This window comes from Suricata suricatta, chromosome 12 (assembly GCF_006229205.1).
Source record: "Suricata suricatta isolate VVHF042 chromosome 12, meerkat_22Aug2017_6uvM2_HiC, whole genome shotgun sequence".
Lineage (NCBI taxonomy): Eukaryota > Metazoa > Chordata > Mammalia > Carnivora > Herpestidae > Suricata > Suricata suricatta.
In genome coordinates, this window is record NC_043711.1 from 56,900,063 (window position 1) to 56,919,894 (window position 19,832).

The 19,832-nt window shown below is 47.4% G+C and overlaps 1 protein-coding gene and 2 long non-coding RNA genes across 3 annotated transcripts in view; 1 reads left to right on the forward strand and 2 right to left on the reverse strand.

Moving 5' to 3' along the window:
• RAB7A (RAB7A, member RAS oncogene family) overlaps positions 1–19,819 on the forward strand; it is a 63,613-nt gene extending 43,794 nt beyond the window's left edge. The window contains exons 2-6 of the mRNA XM_029916190.1: positions 3,226–3,286; positions 4,943–5,069; positions 13,320–13,538; positions 15,032–15,160; positions 18,339–19,819. Coding sequence (XP_029772050.1) covers positions 3,234–3,286; positions 4,943–5,069; positions 13,320–13,538; positions 15,032–15,160; positions 18,339–18,434 — 624 coding nt within the window. The 5' untranslated portion in view covers positions 3,226–3,233 and the 3' untranslated portion in view covers positions 18,435–19,819. The remainder of the gene's footprint in view (positions 1–3,225; positions 3,287–4,942; positions 5,070–13,319; positions 13,539–15,031; positions 15,161–18,338) is intronic.
• On the reverse strand, positions 595–4,302 carry LOC115273220. The gene is made up of 3 exons (XR_003900749.1): positions 4,188–4,302; positions 2,331–2,553; positions 595–1,364 (listed from the first exon to the last, which is right to left on the reverse strand). It is a non-coding gene; the product is annotated as an uncharacterized LOC115273220 (long non-coding RNA).
• On the reverse strand, positions 15,245–17,721 carry LOC115273218. The gene is made up of 3 exons (XR_003900748.1): positions 17,624–17,721; positions 16,720–16,841; positions 15,245–16,027 (listed from the first exon to the last, which is right to left on the reverse strand). It is a non-coding gene; the product is annotated as an uncharacterized LOC115273218 (long non-coding RNA).
• Positions 19,820–19,832: the final 13 nt, after the last annotated feature.

A 19,832-nucleotide genomic window follows, 5' to 3' on the forward strand; every position in this document is an offset into this window, starting at 1 on the left:
TTCCTGTCCTGGTCCTCAGTAGACATGTGCCAGCTATGGCCTGGGACAGTCCTGTGAGTCTGAGAAGATTGCTGTGTCCCAAAGAAATGATCCCACAGGCTGAAGTTCAGAGATGTTCTTCACAGCATTACTTTCCCCATCTTTTTGGTATAATAAGTAAAAGGCAGGAATGGCAGTTTAAACACTTCCTTCACTCAAATGAATGAATAATTACATGTTAACACTGTCTGTAACAGAAGCAAGTACTAGCAACAAGGATAAAGAATTCTGTAGGCAGAACAAATTCTGGATTGTGTGCTGGGGGTGTGCACCTGTGCTGGTGGGCACTTAGGGGACTTCAGTGCTGTGTCCTCAGGTGTTGTCTGAGATCACTGGGACTGAAGAGTACTCTCAGGGCTCTGCTGCCCAGGAGAGGCAGCCTACCAAGGTAGCTATGCAGGTGGGCTTGCCTGCATCCTGTGTGAGCAAAAATACAAAGGAAACAAACATGAAATCTGTCCTGTGGGAACAACAAGGTGAAGCACATTTTTTAAAATAAATATAAAATAATTTATCAAATTAATATTTATAATATTTATTTTCAAGTCCTCTGTTATTTTTTTAATGCTTATTCATTTTGGAGAGAATGCAAGAGTGCCAGAGAGCTTGAAGTGGGGGGCAGAGAGAGAGGGTACTGAGGATCCAAAGCGGGAAAGCTATTAAATAATTCTTAGTACACCAGTGAACTTTACTAAGCCAAGTTATGGAAATCCCTTTTCACATTCTCACAACCAGTGACTATCCTAAATATTCTTCAAGACTTTCTTTGTAAAACTGCTCCTATTTTTTCATCCCTTTCCTTAATTTGCCCTTCTTCAAATTTGAAACTTGTTCCGACTGTCATAATCTGATCTCTACCCCAAAATGTAGACCAGACCTTGGTCTCATTCTTAAGCCTTGGTCAAGGCAACCTCTGGGGAGGAATGTGGGGGTGGTGGGACTCCACAGATAACAGGTGACTTGGGGGATATGACGGAAGACTAGAGGAAACGGGCGTTTCACAAACTCAGTTCATCTTGTACTGCCCCCTAATTGGTGCTGATGGGAGTCTTATAGGCAGTACTGGTGAGCAGATATGGTGTCTCCAGTACACCTGCCAGGGGAGTGAGGCTTCGGGCAGTGAGGCAGCATGACCCTCGGGTGTGTCATGGGGCCTGGTGTACGTGCTTGGTAAAACTGTCCTCTGGTCTCCCTCCCACACTGTTTGGGAAGCCATGGGAAATACCACCTTCAGAAGCGTGGGGCTCACAATCTAATCCTGCCCTATGGGGCGGTAGTCAGTTGTAAAATTTCCTTCCAGTTTGTGGTCTTTGGTGCAATGCCACCTGTTGAAAGAGAGCAGTTGACAGCCAGGCATCTGGAAATGGGGGAGTGTAGCTTTGTTACCTTGCCTAGACTATGTGATTTCCTGGTCCTCAGTGCCTTCTGGAGTCTGTTCTGTTCTACATCTCTGTGTTTGACACACTTCAAAACGACATCAGACAGGGCGCCTGGGTGGCTCAGTTGGTTGAGTGACCAACTTCGGCTCAGGTCATGATCTCACGGTTCGTGGGTTCGAGCCCTGCATTGGGCTCTGTGCTGCCAGCTAGCTCAGAGCCTGGATCCTGCTTCGGATTCTGTGTCTCCCTCTCTCTCTGACCCTCCCCTGCTCATGCTGTCTCTCTCTGTCTCTCAAAAATAAATAAAAAGCATAAAAAAAACCAAAAACAAAAACAAACGACATCAAGCAACATTTGTTAACTGCTTACTATATTGTAGTGACTGTCCTGAGCATTTTAGCCACTCGGGCCTTAAAGCATCCTCAGGACATGATAGCTATGATCCCTGTATTCCTATCCCAACAGAATGGTTCAATAATTTGCCTGAGGTCACACAGCTAAAAATAAGTAGCAAAACCAGAGTAATAATTTAAGTAGGTGGGGATCAATATTTGCATGCTTAAGTCACACTGTAGCCAGTACTATCAGCTTCAGCCTTCTAGAAGCTAGATGGTTAAAAATGAAACTAAAGAGTAGCTTTTCTGAGAGCCAATCTTGACTGCCTTGTTCTTGGCAACTGCAGAAGAACCAACAGGCTTTATTGAACCCACTCCCTTAACTACCTTTTTCATATGTAAACACTTATTTCCCCCAGCTCCACTGAAGGCAGGAAGTCGATGTTGATCCTGGCCTTGATAACTTGTGGTCTGCTGCCCTAGCTGTTTCACTGTCTGGTGAGGGTAATGGGCCAGAGCCAGGTAGTGGTTCTCAGAATTGTAGATGTCGGAGTTGAGGGGAGTTGAGGGCACTCACATTCATTCAGTCTTGAACTCCTGATTCTGGAGGAGAATGCTGGCCTTCTGCTCGGGATTCCAGCTGCCTGAGGAGTGTCCCTCCAACAGTCCGAGATAAGTCTCTAACGCTACGTTCCAGAATTTAGGACTCCTACTTTTCTGGAAGTCATTGAATCAGGTTGAGGACACAGAGGGATAATTAAGATAGGAACACTGTCTTGATAAGTAAACAGGAGCAAGTTCTGGAATAGAATGAGCACAGGTTAGGCGTCTTTACATATTATACGGTCAGTGATAGGGAAGGCTGCCTGAAAGATTTTCTAGAAAACAGTGATCCCAAGAGCTACAAGGTCAGGTATTATTCTCACACCAACCTGACATTTGATGATAATTCTCTCCTTGGCACTGGAGATGCGGCAGGGCATGAGCTGTCCTGGCAGAGGTTATTGGGAAAGGGAGAAGACAGACGGACATAATAGATCCAAACGTTCAGTAGTGGTAGGTTCTCTGAAGAAAACTAAGGCAATGTAAAGGGATAGAGGGCAGATGGGGAGACAGTGTGCTACTTTAGACAAAGTGATCACCTCCCTGAGTAGGTGCTCTTTGAAGACTTGAATGGAACAGGACCCAGCTGTTGAGTAAGTTGGGAACATTGATCCGGACCCATCCAGGAGGGAGAATCCATTTTTGTAGACTGTTTCTAGGGGTAGGATGGCCCTGCCTCACCGTTCTGCCCAGCTGGGGTTCATATTTCTAATGATTGTGGTCCTGCTCTCTATCAGGTCCCCCCTGGATGACAGGGAAATAGCCAACAGGAAGGCTCCTGGGACTGCAAAGAGGTGTGTGCCAGGGAGGTAGTTGCCTTGGTATTTCTACCACACTCACTCACAGTGTTTCTTCCTTTCTCATTTTAGTTTGAAGGATGACCTCTAGGAAGAAAGTGTTGCTGAAGGTTATCATCCTGGGAGATTCTGGGTAAGTGGTTCTCACCGTTTGAACTAATAGATTGGTATGGATGAAACCTCCTTGAAGCCCGTGCCCTCCATGCTGGCATTAGCCATTTCCTCCTCTGATAGTGGTGGCAGGAGAGCCCTAGGCTTCCAGCTCTTTTGGCCATAGCAGAAATGTGAATGGTCTCTCATTATAGAACCCTTCATTCCATGATTTAGGCATGATTTGGGGGAAGGGGTAGCTATTTAAACTCAAGAATAGTGTCATGGAATCCCCTTTTTTCCAAGCTGGTTAGACTGAGGAGTTCTGTTGACGTAGATTTGTGCCTCTGCCACCCATATCTTGCCGCAGTGGGGGCTGTGTGCGCCATGTGCTTTGCCCACTGCTGTGCCTGCTTCAGGCCTGTATTTGAGGGAGCCTGGGTCTCATCCCGCTCTGCCGCTAACCATGTGACCAGCAAGTTAGCAGCTGCCCATATTCCACAGGAGACTTCTCTCAGGTGACCTGTGCGGCCTTAGACCAGCTGAAAGCTGTGTCTTTTTTTAAACAATAATAATAATAAACATGGGTGTGCCTCTTTATCCCCAAGTTCCCTGCCCTTTAAAGAGGCAGTGATTTTTTCCTACTCTGCCTGGCTTTCTCAATTGCCTGAGGAGCCTTTTAAAAGTTAGCATTTATCCAGACCAGTGGGAAGGGCCGAGTGGGCAGTACCTTAAATACACACAGCTGTCTGTCTGTTTGTCTTTCTCTCCTTCCTTCTCCCTCCCATACTCTTGGTGACTCTGGTGTGCCAATCGGATTGAAAGATACTGTTTTAGGCCCAGACTTGCCTGGAAAAAAGCACCAGGCCTATATTTGATTCTGGATCTCCTGGCCTCGCCCCCAAAAATTCAGATCCTGGCTGCCAGGGTTGGAGAACACTCACTTCCTTAAGCCATAACTGTGCTTCCAGGTTCTCTGCATATGCAAATGAAGATGTTCCTTAGTGAGAAAGGACGGTGATCCAGTTGGCTTTGAAGAAGGCTTTTTGCATTATCTTCAGCCTGCCCCAATTTCATCACCAAGAAATCCATTGTCTCTTTGCTGAGTTTTCATACTGGGGAGGGGGGTGGGAAGAAAATCACCCAGAAGAGCTTACTTTGAAGTAGATTCTTATTTGATGGAATATTGGTGCTTTCTCCTTCAGATTTTAAACTTGGAAGCGGCAGGTGGCTGACTGGTGTCTATGTCTGTTCGCAGCCAGTGACTTCCTCCTGCTATTACTCTCTTGAACTGAATAGCAGCCCCTAAACGGAGAAACAGACACCCAAGACATGAGAGATATTTTTGGAATATTGGAACGAGCTTATTGCTGTAGCTTCTTTTAGGAGAGTATTTGCTGACATCTTTCTGAAAGAAAAAAATAATACTAGGTTCTACCATCTGAGTTGCTTGTACCAAAACTTACAAGCAGCTTTTCAACATCTGGACTGCATCTGTCCCCTATATTTTTATCCCAGGAGAAAACACACCCTTCGATGAATACAGCTGGGCGATCACTGCCCAGCCCCCTGTTGTGGTTACAGCTGCCGGTTCGGTTTGCTCTCAGGATGGGCAACACTTTTCAGAGCTGCATGGACCAGAATCCGTTTTCAGTCCCTTCCTAGTTGACCTGTACTTCTGGTTTTTCTCCAATTTCAGAGTTGGTAAGACATCACTCATGAACCAGTATGTGAACAAGAAATTCAGTAATCAGTACAAAGCTACAATAGGAGCAGACTTCCTGACAAAGGAGGTGATGGTGGACGACAGACTAGTTACGATGCAGGTAAGCACGCACCACAGTGCTGCCAGTCAAGCCTTGCTAGTTGTTCATTCTGAACCATTGTTTTCATGCTTAGGCCTTTTCCCTCCCTGCCCTTCCATTCCCACTACTGCAGCCACAGGTGGGATTGCCGACAAAAGACAGGACGTCAAGTATGACCCATATGTTGCATGAGACATACTAGAAATTTTTCATTGTCTTTCCAAAGTTCAAATTTCATTGGACTTCCTGTTTTTGTTTGTTTGGGGGGGTTGCTTACTGATTTTGAAAACACACAGTCCTCTGCTTGTATCTCCAAAATGTCTAACCCACACCTTTCTTAATACCCTTGCATAACATTTTAGGCTGAAACGTCTTTGGGTCTCTCCCAGGTTCTGACAATAGCTATTAATATAGTTCCCTATTTTTCTGGCTTCTTTTAATCTGTCCCGTCTATAGCCACCAAAGTTGTGTTTCTTTTAAGCCAGCCTGGCTTTTTTTATGTATCACCTTAAACTTTCAAAGGCTTCCCTTGCAACAGTTAGGATAGAATACAGAGGCTTTCGCAGGGCCTTTGGAAAGCCTCTGCATTCTGGCTACAAACTGTTCTTCACTTTGTTGTGTTTTGTCCGCCCTTCCAAACCACGTGCTGCTCTTACAACCGTGTCCTAGCACATGTCTGCTTCCAGTCCAGCCCCTTGGTCCCATCTCTCCCCATCCCCAGGTCTCCAACCCTTAGGTGTTGTCTTTTCAGAGTCCTACCTCCACAGCACCTGTTTCTTCCTACATTAAATGATGCCTCCAGAGACAAACATAATTCTTATCCCCCGTAGTCCTGGCAGACCCAGGATTGCTGACATGTTTGGACGATCCAGGTGTTACAGGTTCCCATGCTGACAGTGCGAAGACGAGTGTGGGGCTCAAACTCATGAACCATGAGATCATGATCTGAGCTAAAATCAAAAGTTGGACATTTAACAAGCTGAGCCACCCAGGTGCCCCTGACTGAAGTTTTAAAGGCCAAGCTTGAGAGAAAAGGAAATTTCCAGATTACAGGAAAGAAGACAGAACGGAGAACGAGTGATAAACCAGGGGCTTTTGCCATGGTGCTTTAAAAGCAAGTTTATAACCAGGACTAGAGTTCCATCGCTCACGATGGGCCCGAGAAGTGACTACAAAAGGTGGGGGGGCAGGGGGGTGGAGACATTCCCACACTCCCACTCCCACAGGACCTTGGAAAGCTGTGAAAACAGGAACAAACACTAATTCAGGGAAGTGGCACAGCTCGTGTATGAAGGAAAAGCTTGAGGCTTTTGCTTCTTTGCCTTCTCGTTGGAGACGCTCAGGCCCGCTGTGCTCGTGCGTGGGTTCTGAGCTTATACTCCACATGGTCCGGAAACGTTAAGGAATTTCACATCAACCTGTAAACCCCTGCCATTCCTGACACAAGCAGAGACAGGACCATTTTACAGGAAGACCTGCACCCTCAGAACAGAGGAGGAGCTCAAAGCCACATGAGGAAATAATGTACCACAAAAAATGTTCACAATGACTAGAGATATTTTAAAAGGGAACAGAAACCATAAAGAAAAAGGACACTATGAAAAAATGAGGATATGGAAAACCTAGAACTTCAAGAAGTGAAAAGGTGGTCATTGAAATAAGCCAGATGAACAGTTAAACTGCAGGTTAAAGACACCTGAAGGAAACAGTCAGCTGTAAGAATGTGGCAAATTACCTAGAAAACTCAAATCTGCAGAGCACCAAAAACCTGGGGAGAAGAGACAGATTACTTCAAAGGAACAGCAGTCGGAGTTTTCAGAAGCCGCAGGCAGAAGGGAACAGAACACCTTCGGGAAAGGGGGAATGGAAAACCTGAGGATGTCAGGTGTGTGCCAGCCAGACGACAGGCTGCGTCCCGTACCAGGAGAAACTGCTGTAAACCCAAGTGTAGACTTGACAGCAACACGGGCTGACTGAGAAGGCAGAGCCCAGATCTTCCTGGGTCTGGGGCCATCGTAATAGAGCTTGGGCTGTAGCGGTGCGCAGCTGGGGTGAGCATCATCTGGAGAAGCTCGCATCACTGGAGTTGGAAACAGTGGGAAAGAGAACGTGTCCCCCGCGCCCCCCCCCTTTTTATAATGTTTATTTTTGAGAGTGTGCAGGCAGGGGAGGGACAGAGAGAGAGGGAGACACAGAATCCAAAGCAGGCTCCAGGCTCTGTGCTGACACAGAAGGGCTCGAAACCACAAACGGTGAGATCATGACCTGAGCCGAAGTTGGACGCTCAACCAGCTGAGCCACCCAGGCATGCCAGAGAACGTGCTCCTGACAGGTTGAAAAGAAAAGCTGGCCCTCGTGCTATTGCAGGTGCTTGAAAGACTAGAAGTAAATGAAAACCATCATCTCTGGAAAAAGGCATCATCATTGTAGGCCTTAAAGAATCCTCACATTATTTTTCATGGGCTTTTAGCAACATGTGATAAGATGATCCAAATTAGAAAACAGGGCAGAAACCAGTGGAAAGCTCCCTGATCCTTCAGAGTGATTTTTACATTTCAGAAAAATAAGACAATCTTAGATATCTGGAGAGAAGAAACTAAACAGGTGGTGTAGGTTAATAGAATTTTTAAAAACAAAATACAGTAACCAAAAGGTGGAAATCCAAGAATGTTTTTAGCAGCAGACAAGATATGCCAGAAGAGAGCTGAAAGGAAGAATGGTATGAACAGGATTCTGTAGATACTAGGTCAGACTTCCTTTTACTATATCTCAAAAGAAAGATCAAAGATGATGTTTAGAATGATCTAGAACTGATGTGGCACCAATCCACAGATTCAGGAAGCCCAAATTCCAAGATGGATAAATAGAAATCTCGAAGAATCATCATGAAATTACAAAAAAAAAGGGGGGATGCACCTGAGTGGCTCTAGATTTTGGCTCAGGTCGTGATCTCACAATTGTGAGATCGAACCCCACGTTGGGCTTCATGCTGAGCATGAAGCCTGCTTGGAATTCTCTTCCTCCCTCTCCTGCCCCTTCCTTGCATGCGCATGCACTCTCACTCTCTCACTCTCTCTCTGTCGCTCTGTCTCCCTCCCCATCCCTCTCTCCCTGCCACCCACAAAGAGACAAACTTGAAACTATTCAGAGAAAAAATGATATTGAAAAGGAGCAGAAATGAGGCTGATCATTGACTTCAAACAGTAACAGTGGAAATCACCAGGCAGTGGAATATATTCGGGAAGAAACCTTTAGCACAGTGTTCTGTCTCTACTAAGAGTATTCTCTAAGAATGAAAGCGTATATCCTTAAGTTCTGTGATGAAACTTCTAAAAGATGTACTTCAAACAGAGGGAAAGTGATTTCATTTGGAAAGGTTGGAGGGTAAGAAATTGAGATAAACTATAATTGTATACATGTATTTATTGTTAGAATATGACCATAATAGTAAGAGTATGCAACTTCCAAACTATCCTCGAAAACCAAGATTGGATTCTATGCGATTTAATGTGTAGAGGAAGTTTAGTGACTGCTCTGGGTCTTTTAAATCCCTTTTATTGTTCAGGAAGAAGCCAGAAATCAATCAGTATTAAACATTAGATGGAATCAAGTATACGTGAAAAATGTAAAGGTAACTTACTCTGAAGCCATAGTAATTGAAATTGTGATACTGCCAGAGACAGATCAGAGGAGCGGAGAGGACACAGCCCCACCAGCTGAACGCTGAGTAGAGAGGCAGCTTACAGGGGAGTAGCGAAGCCGGGAGTTCTACAGTGCAGGGGAGGGGCCGGTGGTTTCCCATTTGGGTGAGGAGTAACCAGAGCGTTCAAGACTGAATGAAACATACAAAATGAAAACTTCAGAAATGATTTTTTTTTTACCTTTGGTGATTAAAATAGAGAAAGTGCAAATCATAAAGGAGTAAAGATTGATAGTAGACTACATTAAATTAAACATTTGAATAACAAGACCCCAATGTGACAAAAACAAACCACAGAACAAAAGAAAATATTGTCGACAGACAGCCCACTGGATATCTGGACAATAGACATCAGCAGGCAGTTATGAGAAGACACCTGTAATGGCCAATGGCTTGACTCCAGGGAACTACAAATTTAAAAGAGCGGCAGGGCAGGCTGGGACCACTGCAGGTGCAGCGCGAACCCTGCTCTCCCTCGCTCCCTCCCCTTTTCCGATGCTGTCAAATGATGCCGTGGGGAACAGTCTTCCAGCAGCTTGTGTGGCTCAGAGAAACTCCCATGGTCCTGTGACTGCAAGTGCTTCTGGGCCTGGCTGAATAAAGTGGATGTCAGCCCCAAAGGCACAGCATCCACGAGGCTACTGTGCGGTGGGGCCGTGGAGAGTTGGCAGAAGGACTGTAACGACCTCTCACCAGGCCCTCAAGACCAACAGTTCAGGCAGTTGATGCACCAGCTCTTAAATCCTGAGCATCCGGTTTGACCATAGGGAGCGCTGACAGCATGCTGGAAACAAGGTCATGCACGTGTCATTATAGAGGGTCACTGTTGGGAGAGACTTCGTACACTTAAAAATTTACAACAAAGCATGTTGGAAATGAAAACAATTCTATGTGGGGCTATCACAGACAATGGCATCATTTCTCTGCATCACTTAAGTAAAAACCTCAAGTGTTTGCTGTTAAGTGATCTTCCTGAAATAAGAGAAAAAACTTCATCTAAGTCTTTAAGGTAGTACTACCTTCTCTGGAACTAAAATTAGACTGGAAGTAAAATGATAATATTCAGTAAGTGTCTTGCTTCATATGGAAGCAACCCAAGTATCCATCCACTGATGAATGAACGGAGAACTTGCGTATATGTACAACGGAATGTTGTTCGCCATAAAAAAGGAATGAGATCTTGCCATTTGCAACACCATGGAGGGGCCTAGGGGGTACTATACTAAGTGAAATAAGTCAGACAAGAGAAAGACAAGTGCCATATTTTACTTGTATGTGGAATCTTAAATGAATAAACAAAACCTCATAAATAAAGAGAGCAAACCTGTGGCTGCCAGAGGGGAGGGAGGGTGGGAAGTGGGAGAAACAGGTGAAGGTGAAGGAACAAACTTCTGGTTATAAAATAAGTAAATCATGGAGAGGAAAGAAAAGTGTCTTACTTCAACAGTAACAGATCATCTATTTACCATCCATAGGACTAAAAGAATCTCATACTATAACTTTTTTTAAGCTTTTCTAGGTTTCAAAAAAATAATTTTTGAAAGCTGCTAAGAATAACTGCCCAATTTTTTCCAACCTTTTTTTTTTAGTTTTTTTGTTTTGTTTTTTGTTTTTTGTTTTTTTGAGAGAGAGGCAGAGTGTGAGTGGAGGAGGGGCAGAGAGAGAGAGGGAGACACAGAATCTGAAGCAAGCTTGAGGCTCCAAGCTGTCAGCACAGAGCCTGATGTGGGGCTCGAACTCACAGAGTATGAGATCATGACCTGAGCTGAAGTTGCACACTCAACCGACTGAGCCATCCAGGCGCCCCTCAACTTTTCTTTTTAGCACCCCCTTACTTTGCCTTCTCTGTGTATCTGAGCTCCAAGTACCCATTTGGTTCTACCCAAAAGTAGTAGTAGAGTTCTTACATAATTCTCCTGTTGGGATTCTGTCCTAAACAAGCACCTGAAATACAGAAAAGGCTCTGTAAGTAAGTAATAAGGGCTACCTCATTACTGAGTTACAAGTACAGAAAATTGTCAAATTGGCAGCAGTGTTTTGTTTTTTTAAACAAGAATGAAGTTGTTCGCTGAGTTTGTGAGTGTGTTGGGTGTCAGTAAAGGTGTGAGTCGCTGTTGGAGAGAGTGCTGCGGCGTCTCACAGGGCAGGTGGAGTGACGCGTGGCTGAACGTCTCAGCTACATGAAACCCCACAGCGCAGACACCTCAAGTGTTTCATGAGCTGATGACCGTGGTCTCGGCGGGGGTGGGGGGGCGGGCAAGTGTTTGGAGGGTTCTTTTGACTTTGACTTTACTTATCCAGATGTTTACATAGTAAAAATGTTACTTCTCTGATGGACCTGTGTGTGAGTGTGTACACGCACGCGTGCCAGCCTAGATTTAAGTTCTGATTTTAAATCTTGTTTGCTTACTTTTTATAGGAGTAGTTGTTTGCTTCTACTTTACTTTTTGTATGACCGAGCTCTTGAGTCCCCCTTCGTCCCAGTCTCCTTATGAGCAAGGGTTCATTTTTTTCACTCAGAGACACACATTCAGTGTAGGATATTGGGAAACCAGAAAAGCCCAAAATCAGGCCTCACCAGCAGTCCCTCTGCTGGGGACCCACTGGCCTTAGAGGTCGCACTGTGTCTACATGTGTGTACCTGGCTTGTTGTCTTGGTAGGGCAGCATTCAGTCCCCCAGCTCTGATGAGAGGTGGATAAAATAATTGGCTTTGGGTTTGTTTCTTTTGCCCTTCACTCTTGCGTCTACGTCATCATCACTTCCTAGTGATTCTGTTCGAGTGGCCTTTGCTCTTAACCAGCTGTCTGCACATTCAGTGCCGCACATGGACCTTCATGACTGCCCCCTACATCTCCTCTACAGTCTGGCTGGCCTCCAGAGTTACTCCCAGCGTGAGGGGCATGTAGCTGCCGTGTATGGCGATTGGGGTCCCTGGGAATGGCACAGGCTGCCAAAGTCGGGCTCCCTGTCATCCATGCTGCCACACGTGCTGGTTGTACAGGGCCATGTGCCCAGGAAGAAGTTCGGGGGCTTCTCAGAGCTGGTGCCCCACCGGCGTGTGCTCGGGCTCTTGGGGACTTTTGTCAACACAAAGCTCACATGTGCACCTTGGCCCAGCACTGACACTGGTGACCGCGGTAGCACCCTCCTTCCAGCGTGCTGTTAGCCTCAGCTCCCCTTGGCCAGTCTGTAGACCAGAGTTTAACCTGTGTAGTTGTGTTGCTTTATGGGAGCTCCCAGCTTTGCGGTCAGTAATTAAGCTCTGGCCCTGCTGCAGAGTTCGTTTGAGCCAGTCCCCGAGAGAACACCAGTTGCCTGGATTTGCATCTTATGCTTTAGGACTCCTTTCAGAGAATGTTTCGGGAGGCATTATGGGGTGTGAGACGTCACGAGCTCTCTTTACCTTGGCAATACTAATGACAGGTGAATCCCATATTCTGCCCTGTGCTGTTATTCCCCTTGGTGAGTATTTATTTATTCTAGTCAAGCATCGTGCCCTCATCTTGCGTGGTGCTCTTCTTACCTGAACCAGGAACTCAGCCTCTGTGTGGCCTGGGGACACTTGACGTGATGGCCAGGCGTTCTGGATCACCTGGAGGGAGGCTGGGCTGACTGCCTGAGAAGGGCCTCACAGAGGAGCACACCCATCTTTCTGCAAAATCTGGATCAGGAGATGAAGGATCAAGTGGTCCAGTCCACACTCCATTTTGGTTCAAACCCTGGGCCTTTGGGGGAGTTAGCTGGTGATTTGGACATAAAGTTGGTACTTATTTGGGTCGTAAGAATGGTCCAGGTTCTTAATGTTGTTCTGAAGCTATGTGCGTTCCCTGCAAACGGTGAGTCTTGTCGTTGGAGACATACGTCAGTAAGAGTACACTGCTTCTGCCCTAGACACTTTCTTCAACCTGGGGACTTGCTGGGGGTGTGGGACCAGTCCTCAGAACACCTGTCACTCCAGGCTGACCAGGGAGGCCCTGTTAGGAATCTAGGGCAGTGAGGAAGTCTGTCTTTGCTCTCTAACCTGCCATGGCATCGAACAGTGTGAGGCTCTCGGAGCTGGTCAGTAGTACCCGGTGTTCTGTTGATGAAGAGCTCACTCTCACCTGTATTCTGGAGTATGTTCTTACTGTCTGTCTTTCCCTTCGTCTCTCTCTGTCAGAAGTTTTTGTTTGCCTTTTTTAAATTAAGTTATAAATAAACATGCTGGGTTTTTTTTAAGGTAAACTTGGTAGTAAAATACATAAATTTAAATGTGTACAATTCAGTGAATAATCACCTCCCTCTATTTCCATCACCCCCCAAAACCCCCAGAGTACATAAATCTTAAGTTTACATCATGAATTTTACATAAGTATCTACGTAAGTGACTACCACCTGGTTGGAGGTAAGAGCGTTTTCTAACAGAGTTGGGACTCTGTGTCACCCCTCACACATGCCGCCTGTCAGGGCTGTTTTGGATACTCTGATACTAAAGTCTGTTCCCTGAATTCTGAAGTGGTGTGTCTCAGAGTGGCCCAGCTTATCTCCTCTGCCATACCCTCCCAGTGAATACTGTTTTGTCTCTCGCAGATCTGGGACACAGCCGGACAGGAACGGTTCCAGTCCCTTGGTGTGGCCTTCTACAGAGGCGCAGACTGCTGCGTTCTGGTATTTGATGTTACCGCACCCAACACATTCAAAACCCTCGATAGCTGGAGAGATGAGTTTCTCATCCAGGCCAGTCCCCGGGATCCTGAAAACTTTCCGTTCGTGGTGTTGGGAAACAAGATTGACCTTGAAAACAGACAAGTAAGTGCTAAAGGTAGTGGGAGTCAGAAATGGGGAGGCTCATGAATCTACCCTTGCTTAGGTCAAGGCTGCTGGTCCTTTTAAAAGTGGCAGCAGCTCTGTTTCAGATGGCTACTGTTTGTGGTTTTGATGAGTAAAAAGCCATGTGTCTTTAAGGAACGACACCCAGTATCTCTGTGTGTGTGTGTGCCCCGTACTGGTGGATGCGGGGGGAGAACAAACTAGTTACCTGTCCAGCCCTTGGAAATGAGCCTTGCTTCCGAACCCAGTAATGGCATGTCAGTTTTGCTTCCCTGTGGCAACCGAGGGGTAGTGAAAGTCTGCAAAGGTTTTCCCTTTGAGATATGCCAACAAAGTAGTGAGTCCATTTTGTGGAGTTGCCTCTGCCTGCCATTGCTTTTGGTCCCCGTGAAATAATTTGACTTGAGCCTGGGTTGCAGTCTGCATTTTGGTCTTTTGGTTTAAAGGCAGACTTGCGTTTAAAAACCTGGCTCATGCATTTTTAACTTGGGACTACTTCTTGGAGTCTGAGTGTTGACTCCTCTAACAAGAATATTCTGGAGCTCTCAGCACGGATCCACTGTGCTGGTGAAGTCTGTGAGCCCAAGCTCGAGCCCGTAATAATAAATGCCCTTTTGCTTTTGCATGCTTGGGGGGAAAAAAAAAGAATACTCTGGAATCAGATGACAGTGCACCCAAAAGCCCTGGCACCCAGGAGGAGCTTGGAAAATGGTGGCTTTCTATTGGCCCATGTTATTTTCCCCTCCTGTGAGAGGCACTGGCTTCTAAGGTGCCCTGTGGTTTGGAGGATTCTTTACTAAGCTCAGAATGGCTCTAGAAAGGACTGTGAACTACCTTCTGGCCAGCTACCTTCGAGGACCAGGGCTCAAGGATCAAATCCTCGTGCTGCCCTGACCGGCTATGACTTTGGGCCATTGCCTTTGCCTGCTCAGCCTCAGTTCTTCTTATGCACTTGAAAGACAGGAGTTAGATTTTATAATTCTGCTCTCCTGCACCTTGGGGGCCTGCCTGGATCTCCATGTGTGCAAAAGATTGCACTTTGGACTTTGAGTAAAATCGCTCTGGTTCGCTTTCAAATAACATTTCTCTTGGGAACATAGACTCTTAGTTAATAACTAGGTTTATTTCTGGCCATTGCTCTCATTATCTCCCTTTTCTAAGTGTCGGTCCCCTCATGCCTGAAAATGGGCTAGGGCTGGGGGGTGGAATGGGGTAGGGGAGGTAGGGGTACTGGTGAGAGCTACAGGACTCTGTGGCACGAGGCTGTGGCACAGGTGGGCTAGTATGGGTTTGAGGTGTCGCTGTATTATGCAGGCCAGCAGGGTGACCTTCGGCCTGCCACTGTCTTCCTCAGCCCCCTACACACCCTCACCCTGCAGGTGTGCTCCCTGTAGATGAGGGACGGTGAGCCTTCTTGAGAAGGTCGAGGTCGTGCTAGATTTGGAGCACACGCACCCTGCTTCCTCTTCCAGGTGGCCACAAAGCGGGCACAGGCCTGGTGCTACAGTAAAAACAACATTCCCTACTTTGAGACCAGTGCCAAGGAGGCCATCAACGTGGAGCAGGCATTCCAGACGATTGCACGGAACGCACTCAAACAGGTGGGTGCCCAGCGGCTCTCCGGCTCCCTCTGCTGACTGACCGCCAGCCCGCCCCGCCTGGCCTCCTGTCCGTATTCTCTCGCTCTGTTGTCCATGTAGCCAGAAATCCCGTGTGTTGATCTGGGAAGTAATGAGGCATTCTGCTAAAGCTTCCAGAAGTTCCACTTGAGTGTGGCTAAACTGTACAGGACGGTGTGGTGAGGCCAGGCTGCGGCCACCCTTAGGAATGTGCTTGTTCTCCTGCCTGCTGTTAGGAGGGCAGACCACTAGGAGGCCCCTGGTCACATTGCTCCTTCCATTGGAGAAGAGCGCAAATCCCAGGTCTGCTACCCATCATGAGAGAGAGAGAGAGAGAGAGAGAGATCATCTTTGAGCTTCCTTCCCCTCATGTAGAAAGAGAACACTTGCTTTGCAGGATGGTTAGGATTAACTGAGATGGACTCATCCTTGTCATGCTCATAACCGGATATATTTGATCACCAGAAGGAAGGCTTCCCCAGAAACTCTAGGAATTGTATTCCTTGAACAAGGATTTCTTTCCTTTCTGTTGTTCACCTGGCTGTTCCCAGAAGGCAGACAGTTACTTCTTGCTGTTGGTGTGCAGGAGCTAAAGGCTCTCTTGATTTAGCAGCTGTGTTAGGGCTGGTGGGTTAAGGGATAGCATGAGGCATCGTCCATCATGTCATCTGTGACAGGCAGGCTTGGGGAGCGGGGGAGTGTCAGGAGTGAGGTGATGTCAGAGGCTGCAGAGAGTATCCGCAGAGGCCCATGGTGGCCGTGAAGGGCAAGGCACATTCTGCAGCTCCAGGAGGCTGGGTCTGCGGGCCGCTTCGGGTCTCAGCACCCCGGGACATCCGCATCTGTGGGCTGGGAGATAACTGCAGTGGGTTGTTCCCATTCTGGAACAACTGGAGGCTGCACCAAGTGAGTGCTCCGTGATGAACGGGACAGGTGATGAACGGATGGGATGGTCTTGCCCAACAAAGAACTGCCGCACCCAGATCACTAGGACTGCCCATCGAGAAACACAGATAACAGGTGCAGGCCTGAGGCCCGGGCCTGCCTCTCTCCCCTCTCCGCCTCTTTCTCACACGTAGCTTAGTAGCCTGCTGGCTCTCCTGACCCCGCTACCACCGTGCGCCAGTCTCAGCAGGGCTGCGCAGCTGGGCTCCGCCAGTGCCCTGTTGACTGCTTCACTGTCAGTTTTTCTCTCTCCGTACTGCTGTCTCCGTGGCCTTATTCTAATGCTGTTTTGTTTCTACATGCTAGCCTCTCAGGAGTAAGATTGTTAGATTGAAAGGTATGTGTGCTTTTAAAAGATGGTGCCGGGCCACCTGGGCGGCTGGCTCAGTTGGTCAAGTGTCCCAACTTTGGGTTTCAACTCAGGTCATGACCTCATGGTTCGTGAGTGCGAGCCCCCACCAGGCTCTAAGCTGATGGCAGGGCCCCTGCTTGGGATTCTCTCTGTCCCTCCCCTGCTTGCGCAGTCGCTTCCTCTCTCTTTCCCAAAATAAACTTTAAAAATAAATTAATAAAGTAATAATAATAAAAAGTGGTACCAGATCGTTTTCCTCGAAGGCAGGAGGGCCTCAGTCCTTGCTCTTAGCTGCTCACTAGCAAGTGGTCAACATCATCTGCCGTGCCACCAGTCCATCCAATGAAGTGTCCAAAATAGGCGGATCTATTAAGACAGAAAGTAGGTGGGGGCACATGTGTGGCCCAGTTGGTTAAGCATCCAACTTCAGCTTAGGTCATGTTCTCACGATTCATGGGTTCAAGCCCCACCTTGGGGTCCCTGCTGTCAGCACAGAGCCTGCTTCAGATCCTCTGTCCCCCCATTTCTGCCTCTCCCTCTCACACTTTCTCTCAAAGATAAATATTTTAAAAAATGAAAGTAGATGACTGGTTGCCAAGACTTGGGGGTGTCTGGTGGGGTGGGGAATGAGTGCTAATGAGTGCAGGGTTGCCTTATGGGGTGAAGAGGATGTTCTGGAATTAGTGGTGATGGTTGCCCAGCTTTGTGAGCACCTTAAAAACTACTGAATTGTACACTCTGGTTACCTCAGTACACCTTTTGTTTTTTTAATGTGTATTCTTAGAGGTTTTTACTTTTATACCTATTGTGAATAGAATAATTTTCCCTGGTTGTTTTTTCACTTTTTTCCACATTTATTTTTGAGAGCATGAGTGGGGGAGGAACAGAGAGAATCCAAAGCTGATTCCACACAGCTGGCTCAGACCCCGACAGAGACTCGAACCCTCACACCATGAGATCATGACCTGAGCAGAAGTCAGATGCTCAACTGACTGAGCCCCCCAGGCACCCCGTTCCCTAGACAACCTTTAGTAAATAAAAACATTGCTTGTATCATCCCTGTCCCCTAGAGCAGTTGCTGTGACCTAGGTGCTCGGTGCTTAAGTGACAGATTGTTCTCCTACAGCAGGAAGTAGAAAATTCCTCACCAGGTGCTTGTTAGTTCAGCAGAAAGTCTCACAGTCTCTCCGGCTGCTGTGACCGCTCACCACAGTTGGTGATAGAGCTCATCCATAGCTAGTTTCTTAGTATGCAGCACTTTGAGACAAAACCCTTTTAACTTTGAAAGGAGAAAATAGACTGTAAGTCCAGAAAAACGAATGGCAAATAGGGACCTGGAGAATTGCTTTGGGACTGTAAGGGCAGCCAGCACTCCAGCACCAGCCCCTTCCTGCCTCTTGGAAGGGCTAAGAGCTGCCAGGGTCCAGCCCGTGCTGAGGTCTGACTTCTGAGGTGTTGGTAATAACAGGACACGGACCGCTTGGAAAGCTGTGGTCCTCATGCCGGGAGATTTTGGTCATGATGGAGAGCGTGAGTCAGCTCTGCCTTGACTGCTCCGTGTCGAGTGCTGCTCTTCCTGCTGAATTTCTCTGTCCACCTCGTCCCCGAGTTCTTGCAGAACCCGCCTTCCTCTCAATTGGTCCCCAAGCATTGAGCAGCCTCTGCCAAGCCCTCCTTTCACGCCCAGGTCTGTCCCCCGGCCCCTGCCAACTGTGCCCGGTGGAGGAGCCGCACTAAGGGCCGGAGCCAAGCTGGAAGTCTCCCCATCCCCCGAGTAACAGGCCTCTCTCTCTCCCCCTCTCCCCCTCTCCCCCTCTCTCCCTCTCCCCCTCTCCCCCTCTCTCCCTCTCCCTCCCTGCCCAGGAGACAGAGGTGGAGCTGTACAATGAATTCCCCGAACCCATCAAACTGGACAAGAACGACCGGGCCAAGGCCTCAGCGGAAAGCTGCAGTTGCTGAAGGGGCAGTGAGAGCAGAGCACAGAGTCCTTCACAGACAAAGAACACACTTAGGCCTTCCAACACAAGCTCCCTCTCCCCTTCCAAACACAACATAAAGTCGTCTCTCGAATCCAGCTGCCAAAAGAAACCCCAACACACTCGCCCTTACACACACACACACACACGCACACACATGCGCGCACACACACACACACACACACACACACACACACACACCCCTACACCTGGCACGAGCAGACAGACTCCAGCGCAGGCCTGTGAGGACTCGGTCGGGGTCTGCCCACCCGCCGCCGCCGCAGCAGCTCTGTGTCAGCAGGACAGGCAGGCTTTAGAAACCGTTCTGGTGTGGCGTCGGCATCGGAATCGTGTTCTTTTTGTCCACTGGGGGGAGAGAACTGTTTACAGTTAATCTGTGTCTAATTAGTTATCTGATTTTTTAATGGTCTTGTGGTCTTTTTACCCCCGACCCCTCCCTCCTGTGAAGGCTACCACTTGGGAAGGCTGGTGCCCCTGCTTCATTACAGGCTCACACCCAGTCTGATCAGGCTGAGTTTTGTATGTATCTGTTAATGCTTGTTACTTTTAACTAATCAGATCTTTTTACAGTATCCATTTATTATGTAATGCTTCTTAGAAAAGAATCTTATAGTACATGTTAATATATGCAACCAATTAAAAATGTATAAATTAGTGTAAGAAATTCTTGGATTATGTGTTTAAGTCCTGTAATGCAGGCGTGTAAGATGGAGGGTTGAACCCTGTCTGGATTTTGCAGAGTGTTAGCAACTCTGAATTCAGAAGTCCGGCTAGAGGCAGTATTCTGTACAGCAGACACAAGAATTACGTGCGCCTTTTATCAAAGACTTAAGAGCCAAAAAGCTTTTCATCTCTCCAGGGGGAGAACTGTCTAGTTCCCTTCTGTGTCTAAATTTTCCAAAAGGTTGATTTGCATAATACAGTGGTGCGTGCAGTGGACAAATGGCTGTTTGAGAAATTAAAAGTCTCATTCCCCCTTCCCCCACTTCAGTCCCCTATAGGTCAGCATCCTACTGATAAGAGGGAAAAGAAAATCCTAACACTTCTGTCCTAGTGATTTTACCTTTGTTCTAGAAGGCGCTCCTTTCAGGGTTGTGGTATCCTTAGGTTAGCAAACCTTTTTCTCCTTTTCCCCACCGACTCCCAGTATCGCCCATTATTAATTACCCTGTTTCTTTGGTATGGAGCCCTGGCCGCTGTGCCCCTCCCTCGGACCTGCCCTGCATTGTAGCTTGCTTAACGGAGCACTTCCCCCTGTTCCAGAGGTCTGCATTCTACGGTGTGGGCCAAGTTCTTCTGTAAAGAGATGAACATGATGCCAATAAAATGTAACAAGAACAAAGATCATCTGCCTTTGCCC